General features: G+C 44.8%; 1 protein-coding gene across 17 annotated transcripts in view; it reads left to right on the forward strand.

The window, feature by feature from the left end:
- ANKHD1 (ankyrin repeat and KH domain containing 1) overlaps positions 1-12,173 on the forward strand; it is a 139,487-nt gene extending 127,314 nt beyond the window's left edge. For 12 of the 17 annotated variants that reach the window (XM_039462116.2, XM_039462188.2, XM_039462347.2 and 9 more), the window contains 4 exons: positions 537-701; positions 3,803-3,912; positions 10,517-10,690; positions 11,064-12,173. In XM_039462116.2, the coding sequence (XP_039318050.1) occupies positions 537-701; positions 3,803-3,912; positions 10,517-10,690; positions 11,064-11,067 (453 nt within the window). In that variant the 3' untranslated portion in view covers positions 11,068-12,173. The other 5 variants (XM_010344454.2, XM_010344456.2, XM_003933892.4 and 2 more) reach the window with 3 other exon arrangements.
- The last annotated feature ends 9 nt before the right edge of the window (positions 12,174-12,182 follow it).

The following is a 12,182-nucleotide window of genomic DNA, read 5'->3' on the forward strand; positions in this document are numbered from 1 at the left end:
TGAAAATACAAAAATTAGCCAGGGGTAGTGGCGCATGCCTGTAGTCCCAGCTACTTGGGAGGCTGAGGCAGGAGAATCACTTGTACCCGGGAAGCAGAGGTTGCAGTGAGCTCAGATCGTGCACTGCGCTCCAGGCTGAGTGACAGAGAGAGACTCTGCCTAAAAAAACAAAAAAAAAAGCTGATATTTTCTTGTCTGCACTGACAGCTTTTTGTCAGCCAGCAATCATGTAGAGTTCCCATTTTCTTCTTAGCATAAGCTTATTCATGAAACTAAAATATGGGAAAGTTGAGGATATTTTTATCAAAGATGAGAAATTTCCTGATGAGTTCATATTGGATTTAGTTTTTTTCTCTCCTTTTCATTGAAAAATCTTACAGATGCAGATAAACATTATTTTTTTCTCAACACTGCCATACTGTATTTATAGGATCTTTTGGAGTTCTTTAAATGAGGAAAATTAGAGAAGTCTAAGCTGGTATTATGGGATAATTTGTAGAAATGTTATGATTAAATCTTTTTTTCTGCTGTTTTAGGGTCTGCCAATTTCCATGTATGGAGGCACCATAATACCCTCTCATCCTCAGCTTGCTGATGTTCCAGGAGGCCCTCTGTTTAATGGACTTCACAACCCAGATCCTGCTTGGAACCCTATGATAAAAGTTATCCAAAATTCAACTGAATGCACTGATGCCCAGCAGGTAAAATGGGCTTATTGCTCTTTTATGTTTTAGATTTGTCATGTCATTCTTTTTCTTTTGTGAATAGTGCAAGTACTGAATATCAAAAGTCGTATCTAACCATTTTAATCTGGATTGCATTTTTCAATATCAAGATGATGCTACTATAAACACTTTATTTCATATATGTGTATTCTTCCTAGGCAGAAAAGTGAATTGCCATTGCATTTATATATTCATTTTGTAAATGTCTAAAGATTCCTAATTAGAAATTCCAATTTTTCCCCCCCCCTTTTCAGATTTGGCCTGGCACGTGGGCACCTCATATTGGAAACATGCATCTCAAATATGTCAACTAAGTTAGAAGGTCTTTACTCTTTAGCCTTGTTTGAGAAACCTATGACCTTGGAAGAAACATGGGGATTTTTTTTTTTAATGTGCCTAAGAAATTTTCTCTGAGGCTTTAGCAATGGAAATTTGATTGCCCATTGTATAAGAACAAATTGATTTCCTATCCACCTGATTATGTTCTCTGGTTAGTTTAGCCATTTTGAACTTAAGATCATATGACCTTAGTGCTTTTGGCTAAACATACCGAATACTACTTGTATGCAGAAGATAATTAGTTGATTACATGTTTCAACCTTTTAGGGTGATAAATACATGTATAATTGTTTACATACTTAAAAGGAAAAAGTTGAGTAAATTTCTTGTCATATAGTGGCTCTACTTAATGTAGCCTGTATTAATGTGAAATATTTACCAGAATATTCAATAAAAAGATGAACAGTGTTTAGAAGTGGGGTGTGATCCTTTCAGTGGTCATGCAGGCACCACCCAATCCACATTATATTGAACCAGATGGTTAATACTATATTTGTAACAGGCTTCTCACATTTAACACTTGAGTCCCTTCTTAGACTGCCTTGAAAAAGCACTTTTAAGACTATTTACCTATTTATTCTGTGTTAAACATTCCCTGTTCCCTTGTTGTCTTTCATATCCTTTAATATATGAGAAGGTTTCAAGCTCTGGCAATGTGTCTTATCTGACTTTAGCTAGCTAGCAGATAGGCCACTGATAGGTTTTGTTCTTTATGGATCATGAGAATGTCAATAAGAACAATTAGATTTAAATTAGATGACACTAAATAAATGTAGGAACACCCAAATCATCAACTTCAGGTTCCTTCTGTGCTTCCTGATCTTTTTTATCTGAAAGATTTATCTAGTTATAGATATTTTAAACTTTGAGTTGAGACTAAGAGGGAGGTGACACGTGTCATTCTGTTGTATTATTGAATCAGCTGAGTAATATTTATAAATATGTGAGTAATTCTGGGCTTAGTTCCATGGCCCTAGGCATGGAGAGCCAATGTGTTTAACAAGCTAAACAGAGGAACCGTGGAATGGGCTGCTTTGGCCAAATCATAGGCTATGCCAAGAATTGGATGCATAGAGAAGGAAAAGTTATCCCACTGAAAAGTATAGTCATCAATTTATTTGTGTTTTAATATAGCTGAATTTCTCCTGGTCTGTATAGGCAATACAAAAAAGAAAATGAGAAAATGTTTGGAGCTGATAGAGAAGCCAAAACTCCTATCAAGGCAAAGAAGGTTGCACAGAAAAAGAGTAGTAACTAGGGACAGAACTATATTAGCGGCACTTTTCTACCCTCATGCCAACAGGAATTCTTAATTTTTTTCTGCCCAGGTCCTAAAGCCAAGACCACATCAGACACACCATGTTTGTTCTATGTCAGATATACCTGCTTCTTTTATCTTTTATATCATCTTACATATAAGAAAGCTTCTTTAATTAAGCTCATTTCTTATTTTCTGTTTTGAATGTATTTTGAAAGTGTTGTTTATATTGAAGCTACTACCTTTGTAGTGATTGATAGCCATATCAAGTATCATTAAGAGGTCCCTGACCTTTGTGAGGGGTAGTTGGGGGTGCACAAAAGACTCCTTGGATCACCTGCATATCTTGCTGTTTCCATTTACCATTAACAGCAACAAGAAAAATCACCTAAAATTGGTGAAATTAATGAAACTACTCTTGATGAAATATAGACTAGTGAGAAATAATATTAAATAAATTATTCAGTGGGACAAAAAGGTGAGTTTTATTCTATCTTAACTGTCTGTAATACATTTGAATTGTCTGGAGGAACCCTTAAGTCCATATTCTGTACCTTGAGGACAACCAAATGAGAAATTTTATTTCAGGTCAGTAACTAGAATTCATGAAGAGAAAGGAGGCAATTATGAGGAATCCCTAGGAGAATTGGGAGGAAAACAACAGTTGTGCATTGGAAGTAGTTCTTTAGGATACGCTCCTCCCTTCCCTCTTACCAGCGCTTCCTTCCTTTCTTTCTTACTATTTGGATCCCAGTAGCCTGCTCCCAACCTCATTTCGTCTGCTAAATCTCTTCTTCCTCTGCCTGCTTCTTCCTGGCACTACTTTACTGCTATTTTACCAGCCTGAACATTTGGATAAAACCTAGCTCAGGTAAGAACTTAATTACTTTCAAAATATACAAGGGATATGGGGAGGAGACAGCGTGGGTACAGTGGAACAATAGTCAGAGCCTAAATTTTGTTTTCATTTCTGCCATTTGAAGCTTTATGACCTTAGGCAAATCATCTCACCTTTCTGGGCTTCACTTTTCTCATCTGAAATTGAACTCAAGAGTCTTCTAGTTCTAACACAGGATTTCTTCTTGTGAATGAGGATATAAGATATGGAAATATCAGAAGCCATTAGAATGTTTACAGTGCTGAGGTTTGCGAGCCCCTAGCATTGGTTCTGATAAGGAATCAAAATGAATCCTGCTATTATTATGGGGGCCAATATTGAGATTTTAGTGGAGGCAGAAGAAAACCTTACACATCCTTAGTGAGCCTTCGAGTCATGAAGAAACATCCTGCTAAGGCTTAGATCAAATCCAGTGAAAATAACAGCTCTTTCAAGAAATGAAACTATATCATCAAGGTTTCTGGACCCACTTATTTCAACTTGTGATCAATGTAATAAAATTCCACTACCAATAAAATTATTGATGTTGTAAGACCCTTTAAACCTATTATGGCTACAGTGTGCTGACTTGCCCTTTTATAGGCCAGTCTGCTTCCTTCAGTCCCTGCTCTCAAAGGGGAAATCCCATCACCTCAGCTAACCAGACCGAAGAAGAGAGTTGGACGGCCAATGGTGGCCTCTGCTAACCAGAGGTAAGAAATTTCAGGACTTGGAACTATGGTTTCCCTCTCTTCATGTAGATTCTGGCCAAGTCCTCCTCCCAATCCCAAAACTAGTGCAAGAGCAGACCATCCTCAGTTTTAGTTAACTTATAGAAGGGGAAAGGCTGGCTACATTATAATTTCAAGCCAGAGAGAGGAGTACTTACTATATATGTGGTTCTGTCCTACTGTTTAAGACCTTTGGACTTCATTGTAAACCCAAGAAACGGCAAACAAGCCTGTAAGAAAACAGCTTCTGAATGAACATCTTGTTCTCTGACTAGCAAGAAGCATTTCTACCAAGACATATCGCTGGTTATGATGTCTTCCTAGTGGACCCTTTCCTATAGTGAGGGGCTCTGGTAGTGCTGCATTTTCTATTTATCCCCAGTGATTTGTCATTTGCTAACAGGCAGGTTCATGGGCCTCCATCCTCTCCTTTAGGCAATGGGTGAGAGAAAGGTGGTTTTAAGTAACAAAAACTTAAAGTGTGTTAAGACCACTTCCAATAAAAGGCATGACCCTGGGCTTCAACACCTAATTTGGAAAAGAAGATCATGAATCAAATTATCTGTTTGCAAACCTATTTTGTGATTACTTGTCACATCCTGTTTTATCTTGATGGTGTATTAGTGTGAATCCAAAACAATTTGCCTGATTAAGAAAGGCCTGATATTTCCTTATAGGTTTAAACGGATCTCTGGGAGTGGGGACTGGGCATAGGTATTTTTTTAAACACTTTCATATTCTAATAGGTAATTAGTTTTTTTATTTTGTTTTCATGAGACGGAGTCTCACTCTGTGGCCCAGACTGGAGTGGTCTGATACTGGCTCACTGCAACCTTCACCTCCCAGGTTCAAGCAATTCTTCTGCCTTGGCCTCCCAAGTAGCTGGGATTACAGGTGCTTATCACCACAGTTGGCTAATTTTTGTACTTTTAGTAGAATGGGGTTTCTCCATGTTTGCCAGGGTGGTCTTGAACTCCTGACTTCAAGTGATCTGCCTGCCTCAGCCTCCCAGAGTGCCGGGATTACAGGCATGCGCCACCTTGCCCAAACGGTAATTAGTATTGACCCTTTGATTTAAATTCTTGTTTCTTCATTCAGGTTGCATGGATGATGCATCTGGCTTTCTCTCTAAAGCCAGCTACCTATACTCCAGCCCTTATAAAACACAGTGACTCGAGAAGTGTTACCTGCAAGCAGTAGTAATTACAGTAGTAGTAACTGTGGCTATTATTTTGTGATAGAGATTAGTAGAAGTAAGACCTCACTTCCCCATGACCCTTCTTGAAAACCTTTGACACTTTTCTCCTGATTCTTCTATTTCTGACTCATCTTTCTCAGTCTCTTTTGGTGAATTCTTTTTCTCTACGACCTTTTAAATAAGTAAATGTTGATGTGCCCAGGCTTCTACACTGTATCTTCTCCCCAGATGATCTCATCTCACACTCATTTATTTATTTATAAATAGAGATAGGGTCTTGCTGTGTTGCCCAGGTCTTGAATTCCTGGGCTCAAGCAGTCCTCCCACCTCGGCCTCACAAAATGCTGGAATTACAGGTGTGAGCCACCGATCCCAGCCCACCCCCACACTCTTGAATTTCACACCACCCAAATTTGAGCTACTAATTCAGAGTTCTCCCCATGGCTTCAGACCTAGTATATCTAGCTTCCTACTGTGCTTCATCTGGATTCATATTCATTCCCTCATATAAGATATGCTGCTCTTCTTATTTTCCCTATCATATTAGTTGGTGTTACTAGCCACCAAGACTCTCAAGCCAAAAGACTGAGAATTATTCTAGTTTAACTCACTTTTCCTCACCATTCTTCCTCTGTATATCTGAATCTCATCCACTTCTCTCCATCCTCACAGCCACCTGGTTTCACTAGGCTGGAGTCTTCACCCTCAAATCTCATCATCCTCCACCCTTTTCACCCATTCTCCCTGTCAGACACTTCCTCACCTTGCATAAAAGGTGAGTTATCATAAATGATTCACTACAGTTTGCTCCCAAGCTTTACCCTCCAGCACTGCTAAGACTTCATTTTGGCATGCACCACTTTGTAAGATGCTAGAAAACCTTTGGGGAACAATAAAATATACATACCCTTCCTACCTAAAGTGTGTTTCTGAGGCCCTGAAGCATTTGCATTACTCTATTAAAAATTCACAATTGCGGCCGGGCGCGGTGGCTCAAGCCTGTAATCCCAGCACTTTGGGAGACCGAGGCGGGTGGATCACGAGGTCAAGAGATCGAGACCATCCTGGTCAACATGGTGAAACCCCGTCTCTACTAAAAATACAAAAAATTAGCTGGGCATGGTGGCGCATGCCTGTAGTCCCAGCTACTCAGGAGGCTGAGGCAGGAGAATTGCCTGAACCCAGGAGGCGGAGGTTGCGGTGAGCCGAGATCGCGCCATTGCACTCCAGCCTGGGTAACAAGAGCGAAACTCCGTCTCAAAAAAAAAAAAAAAAAAAAAAAATTCACAATTGCAGCCAGGGACTGGTGGTTCATGCCTGTAATTCCAGCACTTTGGGAGGCCAAAGCAGGCAGATCACTTGAGGTCAGGAGTTCAAGACCAACTTGCCCAAGATAGTGAAACCCTGTCTCTACTAAAAATACAAAAAAATTAGCCCGGTGTGATGTTGGGTGCCTGAATCCCAGCTACTTGGGAGGTTGAGGCAGGAGAATCACTTGAACCCAGGAGGCAAAGGTTGCAGTGAGCCAAGATTGTGCCACTGCACTCTAGACTGGATGACAGAGCAAGACTCCATCTCAAAAAAAGAAAGGAAAAAAAAAAAATGGCTGAGCGCAGTGGCTCATGCCTGTAATCCCAGCACTTTGGAAGGTCATGGTGGGCAGATCACATGAGGTCGGGAGTTCGAGACCAGCCTGACCAATATGCAGAAACTCTGTCTCTACTAAAAATAAAAAATTAGCTGGGTGTGATGGTTCACGCCTGTAATTCCAGCTACTTGGGAGGCTGAGGCAGGAGAATCACTTGAACACGGGAGGCGGAGGTTGCCATGAGCCAAGATCATGCCATTGCACTCCAGCCTGGGCAAGAAGAATGAAACTCTGTCTCAAAAAAGAAAAAAGAAGTCCATAATTGGCTGGGTTCAGTGGCTCATACCTATAATTCCAACACTTTGGGAGGCCAAGGTGGGAGGATTGCTTGAGCCCAGGAGTTTGAGACCAGCCTGGGTAACAGTGAGAACCCCCATCTTTACAAAAAAATTTTAAAATTATCCAGGTATAGTGGCATGCACCTGTAGTCCCAGCTATTCAGGACACCGAAGTGGGAGGGTCACCTGAGCCCAGGAGGTCAAGGGTGCAGTGAGCCATGAGGTACCACTACACCACAGCCTGGGTGACAGTGAGATCTTGTCTCAAAAACAAAAAAAACAAAAACAAAAAAAAAACTCACCCCAGATCAATACTGTATCAGAATTCACATTTTAACAGTATCTCCGGATGATTTATACACACATAAAATTTGAGAATATATAATATAATACCAGCACTTGGGAGACTGAGGCAGGTGGGTAACTTGGGCTCAGTAGTTTGAAACCAGCCAGGACAACATAGTGAAACCTTGTCTCTACAAAAAATACAGAAATTAGCCAGGTGTGGTGGCAGGTGCTGTAGTCCCAGCTACTCAGGAGGCTGAGGTGGGAGGATGGCCTGAGCCCAGGAGGCAGAGGTTGCAGTGAGCTGAGATTACACCACTGCACTCCAGCCTCGGCAGCAGAGCAAAACCCTATCTCAAAAAATAAATAGTTTGAGAAGCAATATATTTTTAAATGAGTGAAGTAATCAGCGCTAAGAGGAAATCTGATGAAGCCAGAGCTGAGGTATATTGATAAATGGATGTAGTCAGGTTGTCTATACTTAATTTTTGGTGAGGGAAAAGGAGAGTGGAGGCAGTACTGATTTTGAGGAAGCCAAACAACCGGATGAGTTCAAGATTTTCAGTGTATATATGTCTTCAGCTAAGTACGTACCAATACCACCACCTCATTCCAGCCTCTCACATCACTCACTGTGTCTACATAAAAAAAAAAAAAAAAAAACTTACTTCCAAGGCCAAACTCTCTGACCTTTCTTTCCCATCAGCCAAAGACCAAGACTTCCTCATTAGCCCCCTGCCCTTCCTGAGTTAACTGGCAGAGAGATCAAAGGGCAGGCCTCCTGACTGGTGATGCCTCAATTGTAGCCCCCAAGTTTGATTCATCCCTTTATTAGTCCAGGTACCACTTCTTCATAAAGCCAACCAGCCCTGCCTGACCTTCCCCTTCCTGCTGCGCTCCAGGCCATCAAGGCATGTTTCACCCCGTACTGTTTTGTTTTGAGACAGGATCTAGCTCTGTCTCTCAGGCTGGAGTGCAGTGGCGCAATCTTGGCTCACTGCAACCTCCGACTCCTGGGTTCAACCCATCCTCTCACCTCAGCTTCCTGGGTAGCTGGGACTATAGGTGCATGCTGCCACACCTGGCTAATTTTTGTATTTTTAGTAGAGACAAGGTTTCACCATGTTGTCTAGGCCGGTCTCAGACTCTTGGGCTCAAGAGATCCACCTGCCTCAGCCTCTCGAAGTGTTGGGATTATAGGCGTGAGCCACCGCGCCCAGCCTTGTATTGTTACTGTTTATAGAAAGCAGTACACCGGCCAGGTGCGGTGGCTCACGCATATAATCCCAGCACTTTGGGAGGCCGAGGCAGGTGGATCACGAGGTCAAGAGATCGAGACCATCCTGGTCAACATGATGAAACCCCATCTCTACTAAAAAATACAAAAATTAGCTGGGCATGGTGGCACGCGCCTGTAGTCCCAGCTACTCAGGAGGCTGAGGAAGAATTGCTTGAACCCAGGAGGCGAGGTTGTGGTGAGCCGAGATCGCGCCATTGCACTCCAGCCTGGGTATTAAGAGCGAAACCCCGTCTCAAAAAAAAAAAAAAAAAAAGCAGTACACAACTGGGCTAAAGAGCACAGCCCTGGAATCAGATGCAGTCAGGTTTGAATACCAGTTTCCCTTCCTACAAGGTGTATGACTTTGGCTAATCACAGTGCTTTACTATCGAAAACTATTGCGAGGAATGGGTTAACTAATACAGGATAAAAACTTGCCCTACTTCACCTGCCCCCAGCTCCCAGCTATAAACAGTAAATAGCTGAGCTGCTGCAGCACTCACAGGCAGGTTGGCCAGCAGGACTGGAAGCCAACGCAGGGCCTGGGGCTTTGGACGCATTTCCAGCTTTCTCTGAACCGAGCTGGTTTACTAGCAGTTAGGGCGGGACCGTCGGGTTGAGTGACAGGCCGGTAGCCCGCCCTGGGCGTCACGTTGGCCTAGTGTTGCTGCCAGCGGCTGCACGTGGTCGGCTGAGTCCGCCTCAGACTCAAAGCTGAGCTCCTCGACTTCAACGCCTGGCGGTTGCGTTGCTGCTCCTTCCGCTCGCTATGTCAACGTCCACTAGCTGCCCGATTCCCGGGGGCCGGGACCAGCTGCCCGACTGCTACAGCACCACGCCGGGGGGCACGCTATATGCCACTACCCCGGGAGGTCAGCGGGACGGGCAGGGGTCTGCAGAGTGCGGACACGTGTTGTTGAGGGGCGGGGGTAAGGGAGGTACAGGCCTAGGACTCGTCTGTAGGCCTCTCTACAGGTTGCAGCTTAGGGGGAGGCTGGAGCGGCTGCTCAGTTCCCAAAAACTTATAAGTGATGCAGCAAGGCCAAGGGCCTAGCTTCCGGGTGTTTGGGCTGTAATCCTTCACTGTGGCCTGGGTTCTTGGCGTCTTACATACGCTCCCACCCCTTGCGACTTTGCTGCCTGGGAAAAGGAGCCAGGGCCCCCAACCGAGAGTGACCTCAGCCGGAAGCACCGGGTCTTGATAAGTGGAGTGGCTAGAACATTTGGGGCTGTTGCTCCGTTTATATGCTGCTGGGTGGCATCTCGTTGGTTGGTGGGCGAGCAGCCTGGGATCACAAGCTGCTGGGCTCCCGACCCAGAGATTCCTGCCACCACGAAGCAAAGGGGAGAACAGGGCAGGACTTTTGAGGACATTAAGTGGGCCAAGTTCCTCTGAGCTAGTATGAGCCTTAGAGGACCTGTGAGGGGTCAGGATTAGAACAGTATGTTCCTCCTTCCTGCAGGAGATAGCCCAGGTGACAGCACTGGGTGGAACCCTTCACAACTGTCTCACTTCTTGAACCACCTGTTGATCTAGGTCTCACCTTGTGAACCAAAGAAAGGAGGTTCCAGAGTGGCAGAGGAACAGCATGAAGTACTGGAACTCCTAGTGTACCAGCCAGTATCTGAAGCTCCCCCAAACATAAAGCCCCTGCTGTACCAGCTGGGATGCCTCACTCGCTTTATACAAACCACATCTTGGTTAGGCATGGAAGATTTTAAGCACTATCGAGGCTTGTCTGCTGAGAACCTAGCTGGGCTTCAGAGCAGATGTCCTTTGATACACAGGAAAGTTCAACACCCCCCCTCACCTCCAGGCCCCAGAAGGCCTGAGTCTGGGACCCATCACCTCTGTACCCAAGCTTCTGATTCTTACCTCAGTCCCAACCCCTTGACAGGCACCAGGATCATCTACGACCGAAAGTTCCTGCTGGAGTGCAAGAACTCACCCATTGCCCGGACGCCCCCCTGCTGCCTCCCTCAGATTCCCGGGGTCACAACTCCTCCAACAGTCCCACCCTCCAAGCTGGAGGAGCTAAAGGAGCAGAAGGAGACAGAGGAAGAGATACCCGGTAAGGAAAGCAGGAATTAAGAATCGTCCCAGCCTTTGACTATTTTCAAATGCCCCCATGACAGTGTGGGGTAGGTGCCCCCAAACTACGGCCCACGGGCCGCATGCAGCCCCCTGAGGCCATTTATCCGCCCCCCCGCTCCATCCCCTCCGTTGCACTTCAGGAAGGGGCACCTCTTTCATTGGTGGTCAGTGAGAGAAGCACAGTATGTGGTGGCCCTCCAATGGTCTGAGGGACAGTGAACTGGCCCCCTGTGTAAAAAGTTTGGGGACGCCTGGTGTGGGGGTTCAATTCCAAGAGGGGTTTCTGCACTGATGCTGAGCCTGCAGATCCTCAGACCAGCAACCAGTCCTCCTGCCTTTTCTCTCTCCAGATGATGCACAATTTGAAATGGACATCTAATCCAGTGCAGATGAACCCATGTGTGGAGTTACAGAGGAATCCCTGCTGCCACCACCTCTTCCTGGGGCATCCAAAGGCCAGCTGGCCTCATCTAATCTGGAAGGGAGTGACTTGTTAGTTCCAGGCCTCTTTAGTTCTGAGGCATAGACCAGGGATAGGAGTGGGCAACTTGCCAAGCCCTTAACTCTACTTCCTCTTCGGTCTGTGGGTACTTCTCCCAGCCCTAAACCATCTATATTCAGGGGCTGGAACTGGGGAATGGAATAAGTCTCCTTCTGGCTGCTTAGTAAACATTCAAAGAAATGCCTTGGCTCCAATGTTCTCCTCAATGTTGATTTTCTCATCTCAGCCACACAGCTGAGGGCCCTGGCAGGCCTGGTCAAGTTCAGAGGGCCCAGGTCCATACCCAGCTCCCACCAAGCCCACTTCCAACGACAGTTAGAGACTATGTGGCAGGTTACATGAGCCTCCAAACCACAAACAGCAATAGCCTGGCCCCTGCCAAGGGCTGTTCCTGTCTTTCCAGGAAGCAGCCTTCCTGGAACCAGGCCTCCCCAGCAGCCCCTCCCCTATCCATTCCAAAGCAGGACTCTTGGAAAAGAGGTGCTGTCCCAGCCTTTCCTCATGCCTTTTCTGCTTCCCACCTCTAAGTACCAGTTCCTCTATTCCAACACCAAAAACCTTGTACCCTCCCTTCTCACAGTATGAGAATCCACCAAGCACCTCTAGGAGACCTTAGAGTTCACATTGAAGCCCAAAATGAGGCAGCAGCTTGTTTGGTCAGTTAAATTTCAGTAATCTGGTATTTTTTTCCTTCAATTTATACAGCAAAAACCCCACTCAATGTGATTCTAATCTCTGTAACACCTGTATCTCAAGGGTGATACAGTGCAAATAGGACTTTCCTTTTGTTGAGGGGAAAATCTCCCTGTTCTATTTAGGTCTGTTCTCATGCTGAAATGAAACCATCCAAAGACAGAGCTGTTCTGCCCAGCACAGGATGTGCTTTTAGTCTAATTTGGGAAAAAGTGGTAGGCAGTAGTCTGGTTGTACCCAGCAGATCCCTTCCTGATGAATGGAGAAGGGAAAA

The sequence above is a fragment of the Saimiri boliviensis genome, chromosome 1 (assembly GCF_048565385.1).
Source record: "Saimiri boliviensis isolate mSaiBol1 chromosome 1, mSaiBol1.pri, whole genome shotgun sequence".
NCBI classification, from domain to species: Eukaryota; Metazoa; Chordata; class Mammalia; order Primates; family Cebidae; genus Saimiri; species Saimiri boliviensis.